The sequence below is a fragment of the Perca fluviatilis genome, chromosome 22 (genome assembly GCF_010015445.1).
Source record: "Perca fluviatilis chromosome 22, GENO_Pfluv_1.0, whole genome shotgun sequence".
In the NCBI taxonomy this organism is placed as follows: domain Eukaryota; kingdom Metazoa; phylum Chordata; class Actinopteri; order Perciformes; family Percidae; genus Perca; species Perca fluviatilis.
The window spans coordinates 10,462,939-10,474,125 of NC_053133.1; the positions used below are offsets into that span (position 1 = coordinate 10,462,939).

At 39.4% G+C, this 11,187-nt stretch overlaps 2 protein-coding genes across 3 annotated transcripts; one reads left to right on the plus strand and one right to left on the minus strand.

Annotated features, from left to right (window-relative positions):
* Nucleotides 1-1,407: 1,407 nt before the first annotated feature.
* On the plus strand, nucleotides 1,408-10,682 carry ngdn (neuroguidin, EIF4E binding protein). Of its 2 annotated transcripts, none has more exons than XM_039789774.1 (11): nucleotides 1,408-1,426; nucleotides 6,002-6,061; nucleotides 6,373-6,444; nucleotides 6,615-6,752; nucleotides 6,854-6,938; nucleotides 7,053-7,105; nucleotides 8,789-8,900; nucleotides 9,189-9,363; nucleotides 9,456-9,609; nucleotides 10,272-10,335; nucleotides 10,458-10,682. In XM_039789774.1, the coding sequence occupies exons 1-11, from the start codon at nucleotides 1,424-1,426 to the stop codon at nucleotides 10,475-10,477; spliced, it is 936 nt and encodes a 311-aa protein (XP_039645708.1). In that variant the 5' UTR covers nucleotides 1,408-1,423; the 3' UTR covers nucleotides 10,478-10,682. The 2 variants fall into 2 exon arrangements, with proteins under 2 accessions (XP_039645708.1, XP_039645707.1); XM_039789773.1 differs by lacking the exon at nucleotides 1,408-1,426 and adding an exon at nucleotides 5,600-5,694.
* cebp1 (CCAAT/enhancer binding protein (C/EBP) 1) lies at nucleotides 1,747-5,193 on the minus strand. Its single transcript, XM_039789778.1, has 3 exons — nucleotides 5,092-5,193; nucleotides 3,976-4,257; nucleotides 1,747-3,825 (listed from the first exon to the last, which is right to left on the minus strand). Exons 1-3 carry the CDS (start codon nucleotides 5,092-5,094, stop codon nucleotides 3,520-3,522), a joined length of 591 nt encoding a protein of 196 aa, XP_039645712.1. The 5' UTR covers nucleotides 5,095-5,193; the 3' UTR covers nucleotides 1,747-3,519.
* Nucleotides 10,683-11,187: the final 505 nt, after the last annotated feature.

An 11,187-nucleotide genomic window follows, 5' to 3' on the forward strand; every position in this document is an offset into this window, starting at 1 on the left:
GGTGAAATACAGTCTTTCTTCACTCTGTGGAGATGTTGCAGTCCTGGGACCACAGATTGCCCCACACGATGCTGTGGGACATTTCAACAGACACGGTCAAACAAGAAGTCATTGTGTGCCGCTCAACACATGACAGGCTGTAAGTAGCCTGTGTCACACTTTCACTCTCCTTTGTAAATGAGGAGTTCATTAGCAAAATGACACGACTCTTATGTACATTTGGAGGATAAAGTCAGTATGTACAACTAATAATCATAAACAGTTGATTGAAGTGTTAGCATTTAGCTTTTTTACCTCAGTTTGACAACTATTTTATTTTGACTTTGTCTTTTATTACAAGCAAAACAAGAGAGAGAAAGAGAAATTCAAAAAACATACACGCATACATATATACATATCCATATCTCAATGACCATTGGGGAAGGGAAAAAAAAGAGAAAAGTGCATTTCTATAGCTCATATGTTCAATTCCATTGATTATTATTGACTTAATTCACATATATGCAGCCACCCTACCAATCTCTAAAGATGGGGCCCCATGTCCAACATCTCACTATGCCAGTAGAGTGTGGTGTGTTTGTAGCTTGTAAGTTTACATATTCTGATTATCTGTGCAGAGCTGCACCGTGTAACACAAAAAAAACACGGATGGCATTAGTTTTAGTACCTGTTGAATCAAACAGCACAGTTAACAGTGTGTGCTAAACAAAGTAGTGTTGTAGTGAGTTGGAAAATTGAATACGAACATTATTTTACAACACAGATAGCTCTAAAATCATGTTGTGAGTGTTGAGTTTTGGTCAGACACTATAATGATGAATGGCACGCTTTCATAACAAAACATTTGTATAAAAGAGAGGTGACCAACTTTATCCATGTTGCCTCAGTTGGTATTTGTTGCCACACCAGCAATAAGAAATATTATTAGGATTAGATTCCGAAAATACTTATTTGTAATATTTTATTATTATAGTCAACAAAGAAACTAGTTATGGAAAGGGAACTGAAATGATAAAGCTTTCTTTATTTTGAAAATCACAGTGAAGTGTTCTGATCCTAGATATTGGGAGCCAGATGCAAAGGAGTCCCAATGCTGTTTTTGGTTATATAGTGTTGAAAATATGTGTACCAAATGTTACTATGTTACTAAATGTTACAAACTATTATTTTGGGCAAATATTTCAAGAAAAAAGACTGAATGTCTGGCTTGTTGCCCCCACCCCCTCCTCTCTTTCTCCTATCTCTATGTCCCTTCACTACCATCACAGCCACAGGAAGGCCCTGGCAGCCCGAAACACTGATACTATCTCTGTGCTCCTCATCTCCGTCCTCCACTGTGTCGAAATCTTGCCCATCCCACAAAGGGAAACCGCTGGTGCACAACGGTCCATGGCATGACGTCCGTTTCTGTGGGTAGACACTTATGGTAAATAATATGGCAGGTGCACGCCGTGTTCCCTGATGAAGGATTCAGTGGAGAATTAAGGAGAATAATACTGAGATTATATCACACCATTTTCTATGAGAAAGACGTGTTGTTTAGGTGCAGTGCACTGTAATCAAAGCTTGTAAAGGCTATTTCAGGAAGCAGCTTTAATATCCAAAGACATATTTAAATATATGTTGATATTTTGTTATGTTAAATTAGGATAATTTGTCTTATTTTTTGTATATCAGGGATTGGCAGATACAAAAGATGTTTCATCCAAACTCAAGGAATTATTTGTTTATTTAAAGAAATGTTTTTTAAAAGTATTGCTTTAACAATGCATTACTATAAAATCACAAAACACATTCGACAACATTACAGGTGATTTAAAACTGCGTCAACAATATTTCAAGTAATCCCATACTCATTTAGTGACAAAAGATAAGAATAATATACAAAAAGAAAGACGCTTAGATTTCATTGAATCCCCTACAAACCACAGGTGGTTGTGTAACCTTGTTGGGCAACAACACTTACAATCATCTCTGACAATGACAAGAAGTGTCAGGTATGATTAGGCAATATTTGTTGAATCAAAACATATAACAAATCTATCTAATGCGCAGAGTGGTCTTCTTTTTGTAGGATTATGCATGTATGTGCAGATGTCTTCAGGATCTTTCAGGAAAGTTTTTTTGGAATTTGCTCAATTTAAGTAAATGCAGCTTTCGAGCTTTGGGACTTTTTGTTGGGCCCATGTGTGCAGCATTACGGATTTTTAGATCAATGGTGCATCAAGTTCTCCCTAAAAATCCTTAACCCACCTCTCCTAGCTGTTTCACAAATCTTGATATGCACAGACTCTGCCACTCACATAAAGTTTCTGCTCTCCAGTCTCTTCACTCACATTTTAAAATATGCAATGACATCTACATTCATAAACACCACACATCTTCCTACTTTATATTGAGACTCCAAGGTCTCCTGTTCAGGTGCTTCATTCGTTTTTTTCAAAGGTCCAGTGTGCAAGGCCGTAGCCACAATTTCAAAAATACTGAGGTCATGAGGATGTTCCCTTCTCACCCAGAAGAGTCTGACCAGATACCAAAAATTAAGTCTATCATTTAGAATCATTTAGAATTAAAGAAAATGTATTCAGTTTGTCTGTTATTTCCCACCATGAAATGCTGTTTTAAAGCCTACTCCACACTGCCAGGAATTTAATCGACCATTTGCTAAACCTACCAACAACCAACTATAGCAAAATGTCAAGTTGTGGATGCCTCCACACGCAGAAGGTATGCATATGGGGCTGTAGTGAAACACTGTATCTTAAAAGTTTGGAGGGTGGTGTGTCTTTTTTTAGCCTTTACAAAACCAAAACCACAAGAGCATAACCTGTAAATGTTAGCATGTTTGGCTGCTTACTACCAACAGTATAAAAACCTTTTTTTTTTTTCAAAGGCATGGGGTGAACTGCATTATTAAGTGGGGTTGCAGGTTACCCGTATGTAAGAAAAATATCTGTTAAGGCTTAAAACACCCACTTTGTTTAGAAAGAGTCAACTGGAAACATTAAAAAGTCGGCTGCAGATGGCATTTTCAACCGATTTACAGGGTTTTAGCGGTAGCTTTAGCTTACACTAGCTAGCTACAGCTGATAAAATCTGCCAGCGACAGTTATCATTTCAGCCCCACCAAAGACCATCGTTATCTGTTAGAAATGAGAAGCTGCTTTTGATAACTTCTGTGTGAAATTGAAGACCCATTGTTTCAAAAATGACTGCAAATTAGAAAAAAGACATGACATCATTGTCCTCAAAGGTAGATTCAGCCCTGCCAGTGTGTTATGCTTTGCCTCTTCACAATTTTACAATATGAAACTATAACTAACCCCTTTAACACTGAGCATTACAACCCCACAAAATGCTTCATTTTTTAAATGTGCTTCTTCTACATCACTGAGACTTTTTTTTTTTTTTACAAATAGTTGCCTGATCTGAAAAATCAACAAGGAGACTTGAAGGCCTGCCTACAGACACTAATAATGAATCTGATGCCTACAATTAACACAAGGAACAAATGTGGTTCTAGATACTGGACTCCCCTGCTGCTCCGTCAGCAGCCCCCTGCAAATGCCGCTGTGACATGATGTGTTTGAGAGTGTCCAGCTCCTGTGTCAGCTGCCCTATCCTCATCTGCAGCTTCTGGTTTTCCTCCTGCAGCTGCATGGCCCTCTGCTGGGTCAGCAGGATCCTCCTGCGAGCCTTGTCCCGGCTCTTTCTCACAGCGACGTTGTTTCTCTCTCGTCGCAGCCGGTACTCTGCACTGTCCTTGCTGATGCTCCTCTTGTTTACTGGGGCCCGCAAAGTTGGCAGGAGGAAGGAGGAGAAATCCTGTAGGTCAGAAACACAAGTTTAAGTTTTGGGGAAGCAGGATGAGAGTGGTTTTTAATGATTTGTTTTCAGAAAATGTGTAGGAATGACTTCTTTATCTATTATCCACAAATGAAAAAGCTATCTCACGCACATTTTTTCAAGACACACCTGCTGAGTGTTGGCGTTGCTTTGGTGGTGGTTTGTGTTCCCCGCGCTCAAGGTGTTGCTGAGGCAGGAAGACATGTACGGCATGTAAGACAGTCCCATCATCTGCTCAGACATTCTGTCATCACTGCCCCCTCTCACCAGTCCCTGAGACTGGCTGTATGCCATGTCCATCTGAGCCAGCTGATTGGTTGGCGTGTTCGGGTTCAGGGTGTGGGGGTGAGCCTGACCCGGGTATGAGTTTGCCCACTCTTGGATGACAGAGGACACCCTGGTATCTGACATCTGAAAGGTGGACGGAAGCAGAAAAAGATTAGGTTTCTCTTTTTTTTTCAAGCTTAAATTAGTTTGTTTTTATAATTAAAACAGAAACACACAAAAAAAAAACACATGTACAAAAGTAACTATACAGGGGAAAGACGCAAAACAAGAACACAAGACATAAAAGGCAGAGCTATTAAACTATCCAACAACATATAAAATGGTTTAATTAGCTCCAATTCAGTAAAAGGCTGCTTACACGTTATCTTCCTGGTAATGATAATCAAAACAATATACCCTAATTCAACTCCCTGAAAGGCCTCATTCTGCTGTATATTGTGTATTTAAGGTCATTTTGCCAATAATAGCTCTGTACTTTTACTAAAGTAAGAATGCAGGACTTTTATTCCTAATGGGGTAACAGTAATTAATTAGAACAATACAAAATGAAACGTTACAAATGACTGATGTAGCTGTAGACAGCTGAAACAATTCGTCAATTAATTGAGATTGACAGAAATTTAATCAACAACATTTTTGATGATCAATTCATCATTTAAGCAATTTCCCAAGGTGAAAAAGAAACAAAAAATGTGCTGGTTCCTGCCTCTCTCTAAACAAGCATAAAATATACATACTTGGGTTGTGATGTATACGTTTGTTATTCTTTTCAGATATTTACAGACCAAACAATGTATCAATTAATTGAGAAAATTATCAGGTTAATTGACTATGAAAAGTAGTTGTTAGATGGAGCCCAACATTAACGCAAACCATACCTATATATGTACAGCAAAGTAAAAAATAAGCTGCAGACTATATTTTTTACAAAGTCTAATGAAGCTATGATCTACTTACCATGACTTAGCTCTCCGCAGACTCTCTGAATATTCTGCAGGTTCCTCTGACAGTTTGACTGAAACTGGTCTGAAAGACAGGAGACAGACAGGTACCTCTGTCTGATCTCACCATCACTTCTTCCTACTCCTCCTTCTCCTCTCTCTCTCTCTCTCTCTCTCTCTCTCTCTCTCTCTCACTCTCTCACACACACACACACACACACACACACACAAATGACAGAAAAGAAACAAAGAAAAGGAAAATGACAGAAAGCAGGGTACTGTGATCACGTATATCTCCCATCATATCTACAGATTATGTAGCCTGTGGTTTCAGGGTTTTTTAATAGCCTAATTTAAAACAAATTGTGATACAAGGAACTTCGGCAGCTTTTAGTAGCGGGTCACAATAAATAGTAGCGGGTCACAATAAATACATAACTAATTATTTAATAGCTTTCCGCTCTTTGTTGACAGTGCCACTCGCTTAATTTATAACATTACAGTAACAGCTGTTTGTTAGTAGGCTACAGTGCAACACCACCAAGCTCTGTATGACCACTGTTCCTCTGCGGCTTCCGTAGATTACATTAACAACAAAATGGCTGACCCTGTTGACAACGTGAGTGAAAGCTTAGCTAGCTGCGAATTAATACAACTTTTACTTTGTCTTTCTACAATGTATGCTAATATTAGAGACAAATTCCGACGATTTAAAACGTGTACTCGGAAACTATCTTTTATACGTGAGATTGATAAAAGCAAGTGATAATGCTGGTTTTGTTTTTAATGACTTAAGTTTATCCTGCTAGCCACTAGCTAACTTACCTTTTTGGTAGCATTTCTACTACGTTACCCACATTTTGCGGTGTAGATACACGGTGTTAGCAGTTTTGCATTGTATTTCTGACATGTTTACTTTCTGACAGGCTTTAATTGAAAGTGATTTGCCTGCAGCTGTACAGCTGCTGAGGAATCTCACAGAACAGGTAAGAACGATGTGTCTATAATATTATTGTATTATCAATCAATGTTTGCAAGTAGAGATACGCTGAGTCCTTTGGAAAGTATTGAAACTATACGAACACATTTACACGCACACTTAGATCTAATGGGGACATATTACAGAATGATATTCTTATAATCCTGTTGTTTTATGTATTCATGTTGATTGATTATTAAGTGGTGGTGTGTTCATTTCACCCATGGTGTTTTGATGATGGTCAATTTGATCACAGACAGCTTGTGTGGATCTGAGTTTCCCCAGCTGAAAAACAAGTGCGTCGCTTTTCTCTTTTAGGTGGCCTCAGTTACAAGTCATGTCCGTGACCTGATAACAAAAGTCAAAGATGGGGCATTTAAGACATCAAAGGTGAGTGGGGACTGTTCACTGTATCTCAGTTGGTTGTTAGAAAATGTTCACACCACATTTTCAGGCGTGTGTAACTGACAACTGAAAAGGAATACAGTGTAAAAGAAACTTCTCCTCCCAAGTTGAAAAAACTAAGGAACTGTCTGGTCTGACTCCTCTTCTCCCTGCAGGGTTTGTCATTCTTGGACCTTCGGTATCACCTGCTGCTCTTTTACCTTCAAGATCTCACTCACCTGATCAGCATCAAAACAGGAGGAGGCAAAATAAAAGACAGCGAAGCCTTGAATAGACTGGTCACAGTCAGAACGGTGAGATGATTGGAGAAGCAGGCCGCTCATTTGTAGTCCTATCGATCCAGCTGACAAAGCATCATATTGCTTTGCTGATTGATTGTCCTCCTGTTTTTAAGGTCCTGGAGAAGATGCGACCGATAGACCACAAACTGAAGTACCAGATTGATAAACTGGTGCGCACAGCTGTCACCGGCAGTTTAGGTAAAACAGATTTTTGGGTTGGTTTGCGATGAATGCATCCACCAGTGATCGGATTGCCTTCCCTCGATGTTTCACAGGCCGCGGTGTGTAACAACGTCTTTTGTTTGATTTCAGCTGAGAACGACCCGCTGCAGCTGCGTCCTAATCCTGAAAATCTCATCAGCAAAGTAAGGGCTGAATGCCGTTGTGGTCATTTGAACTCTTTTTATTTGGGTGGTACAGTTTTTCACAAATGTTTTATTTGTTGTTATTTAACAACCTTGCAGTATCATTATATATCAACTTTATTCAAGACACAGAGGTCCATAGAGACAACACAATACATATGTATGTATGTATGTATGTATGTATATGTATGTATGTATATATATATATATATATATAAAATACAAAACATTTAAGAATGGTGCCGATGAGGCCTCATTTATAAAACATATACAGGCCTCGAGTCCAATGTTTCCAAAAGCAAGATGTATACCTTGTGTCACTCTTAGAAACATCAACTATGGACACAATGATCATAATCTTAGACCCTGTCAGTCTGCACATGAATCTATACATGAAATTTATTAAAACAGCGTTAAAAGTGGGCACATTGTTAGACACAAACATTTCACTGGCATTACTCCCCCTAGGAATTTTAAGCACAATTCTCAGTGCATCACTGTAAGCCACTTGAAGTTTTTTCATTTTCGACTCTCTAAAATTACACCACAGGTGGGCAGTATATCATTAATACCGCAAGGGAAATTACACTTTTTTTTCACTCTGTTGTTAGAACACACATTACACACAGGCCTGAAATATACACACACACACACGCTCAGGACCTATACATGCACAAATGGAGAGATGTCAGAGTGAGGGAGCTGCGGCTGTCCATGGAGTTGGGGGTTCGGTGCCTTGCTCAATGAAAACTGTAAACCTAGCACCATTGTAGGGCTGGGCGATATGGAGAAAGTCAAATATCACGATAATTTTGACCAAATACCTCTGTCGATACCGCAACGATATTATAGTGTTGACTAATGGTGCTTTCACAAAATATTTACACAATGAGATTTTTGATAAATAATCATCAGTAATGTAGATATAATAACTAAGTGGGTAAAGGCAAATAATAGAACAGTTACAACAGTCTAGTAAGTTCAGAAAATGACATCACTGTACTGTAATGCAGCCTTTAAAACCAGGAAAAGACAACACTTATGCCATACTACGATATCCAAAATCTAAGTCGATATCTAGTCTCATATCACGATATCGATATATTTCCCAGCTTTACACCATTGTATAAATGATTTATCGCTTCAGGATATTTAATTGGTCAGGCTACCATTGATTTTAATAATTAAGAAAATACATAATAAATACATTGTAAATAGAGATGCTCTGCCTAAAACGCTGGTATCGGGAAGTACTGGAGTTTATGCACCGATCCGATACCACGTAATAAAGCATTTTATTTCTTTTCCTAAAGAAAATCTACATTAAAGTAGTTTATTTATGTTCTTTTTCCCCGTTCTAACTGACTGTCAAACTGGACAATAAAAGAAAGTTCTGTGGCCTTCACTGTTTGTGTTTGTTAATGTTTCACAAAGAGTTTAACCTGAGCCAGACAGACAACAAAGATAGAAATCATATCACATCCATACAGGGGTAGTAGTATACAGCTGTTAAAACATAATAACATGTGACACACTGGTATCGGATCGGTTGATACGCAAGTTCAGGTATCAGAATCGGTATCGGGAAGCAAAAAATGGTGTGGGGCCATCTCTAATTGTAAATACTGACCATGCAGTATTGTAACTATCTGATTGACTTTCTTTCTTTGCTTCATCAACCAGTTGAGTGAATCTGAGGAGTCTGAGGGTGAAGCTGAGAATAAGACGGAGAAGAAAGCAGCCCACTCTAGTGGCAGGAAATATGTACCGCCAAAGATTGCCCCAGTTCATTATGGTAATGTTATTTGTCTTTTTTAAACAGGATTTTGTTTCACTGCTTGTCATGAACATACTAATCAGTATTAGTTATAATACGCCTTTAATCATTTGATTAAGAAAGGTTGACTTAAGTATTTTTTGTGGAAGTTAATTACATTGTTTGGAATGAAGCTTGCAGCACACCACTCAGCAGCAGCTTTTAAGACAGTTGGCCATGCTATTCTCCCCCCCCACCTTGCCCCACTGTGGGTCATGTGCATCAAAATAAAGACCACAAATTCTCATCTCAACCCGTGTCCTCCAGACGGTGACATGACAGAAGCGGACAAGAAGAAGGCTCAGTCGGAGCGCCAGCGGCGAGCTGCCCTCAGAAGCTCTGTGATCCAGGAGCTGAGACAGCAGTACAGCGACGCTCCGGAGGAGATCCGGGACAGACGGGACTTCCAGAGCGATCGGGAGAGCCGCGAGGAGCTGCACAGGTGTTTACTTAGTTTGAACAGGTAGACGTATGAAGGGCAGATACGAGTTTCCGATCAACCATAACGTTTTATTTTCTTCTTCTTCTTCAAAGGAAAAATTACGAAGAGTCCATGATGGTGCGTCTCAACATGCCGCAACGGCAGAAGAATGCCAGAAAGAGAGGCGCGATGTCCATGACCGGCCAGCTGAGCGGCATCACACACTTCAGTGACATCACAGCACTGACAGGCGGCGAGGGGGGCCAGGTGAGCTTGCAGTGACCTCTTTACACCAGGAAGGGGGGTCATATCTCACTCACTGAGCTACAGGAGAGGCCTGTGTTAAAAATCTGAATTTCTGGTCCAGACATGAACATCTATTTAAATCCCTCTTCAGAATGTCTTTGCAGAGGAATTTATTGAGTTGAATTATTTATATTGAATAGTATTTAATTAGGGCTGCCACCAGCACATAATTAATGTTGGACAGGACACTTCTGTTGTGTTTTGAAGAAGTCTGGCATGTTGGACCTGAAGTGCTCATACTTTTGTGTATCTCAGTGACTCAGTTGTCTGGTGCTGTGCTGGCAAGTTAAACTTTATGCCTACTCAGGCTTGGCATGGCATCCTACTCTGTACCGTTTCCCGTGTCAATGAAGTTACTGCTGTCATAAAAAGCACCGAGTTAAAGCAATGGCTCGCCAGCCTTGTGCTGCTTGCAAATGTGGAAAATTCATTCAGCTAAATGTATTAGGAAAATCCATGTGCTATGTTTAGATTTTGTACTAGACAACACGTGAAGCCACAAAACGCTGTTGCCAACAGGCTCATCTCCATCCAGTATGAATGGGAGCATTATGGCTCGTTTCTATTTCGACCACATTGTTGATGTGACTGCTGGTTCTAAAGCTTTGTTTTTATTGTTTCAGGATGGGGATAGTTCTCGCCCCAAGAAAAAGAAGAAACTCATGAAGAAGAAAACGAAAAGAAGAGGTGAGGACATTTAAATATATCAGACAATACTGATAAATTGAAACCTCAATTAAGAATGTGAGCAGTTATTTACATCTGTAACCCTATTTCATGTGAATAATCACCCAAATCCTTCTCTGCAGCCTTTAAGAAGCACAGATAAGAAGACCTGAAACACGTGTCCAATGATGTTAGAAGACCAAATGACATGAAGAGGATTTCTTACCCACAGCCGTCATTTTAGTTTATACTTCAGAGTTTAGCCAATTTTGTTACCAATAAGTCAGTTGTGCTGCAGTACAAAATTCCCCACCACCTCTGCATAGTGTATCAGTTTGTGGAATAAACATTTACTGCTGACTTCTGTATTTGTATGTCACATTTTATTTATCTCCTTTAGAGGGCAGTCAAATCGCCTCATCAAACGGACCATCAATTGGGACAAAAACTGTGCAATTTTAGTAATTTTCAAGATTTCTTGTGCAATCTAATTAACCCCTTGTTAAGACCGCATATGCAGCCATTCAGTTCAATCTACACGATTGCTTGAGAAGCAGCCTGATGCTCATTTAAGATGTAATCACAACCTGGTGCAACCAGCACACCAGCCAACTGACAATGCAAATACATGTTTAGCTCACGTGTCACTGGGTTAGATACAAGTATGACCTTGTCAGTTAGTGAAAGTCATTTATGCATTACTGTAGACATTTTTCACATCACAGTAGTAAAAACAAGTAAATAAAATGAATGGCTGAATTCATATTTTAGGGAACCAATAAAATTGGCTGGATACTATTAAAGCTTCACTTAATCTGACCAGAGGGGGCAGGGCAGAACAAGTGGGAGCAAACTTCTTGCCATTTGGGGGTG

Bases quoted from the DNA above. Each gene is read 5' to 3' on its own strand.
- ngdn (XM_039789773.1), top strand. From the start codon at position 5,674: ATGGCTGACCCTGTTGACAAC. The intron at 6,445-6,614 runs GTGAGTGGGGAC...TTCTCCCTGCAG, and splicing joins GGGCATTTAAGACATCAAAG to GGTTTGTCATTCTTGGACCT. The intron at 6,939-7,052 runs GTAAAACAGATT...GTTTGATTTCAG, and splicing joins AGCTGTCACCGGCAGTTTAG to CTGAGAACGACCCGCTGCAG.
- cebp1 (XM_039789778.1), bottom strand. The intron at 3,826-3,975 runs GTGTGTCTTGAA...TCTGACCTACAG, and splicing joins GCAACGCCAACACTCAGCAG to GATTTCTCCTCCTTCCTCCT.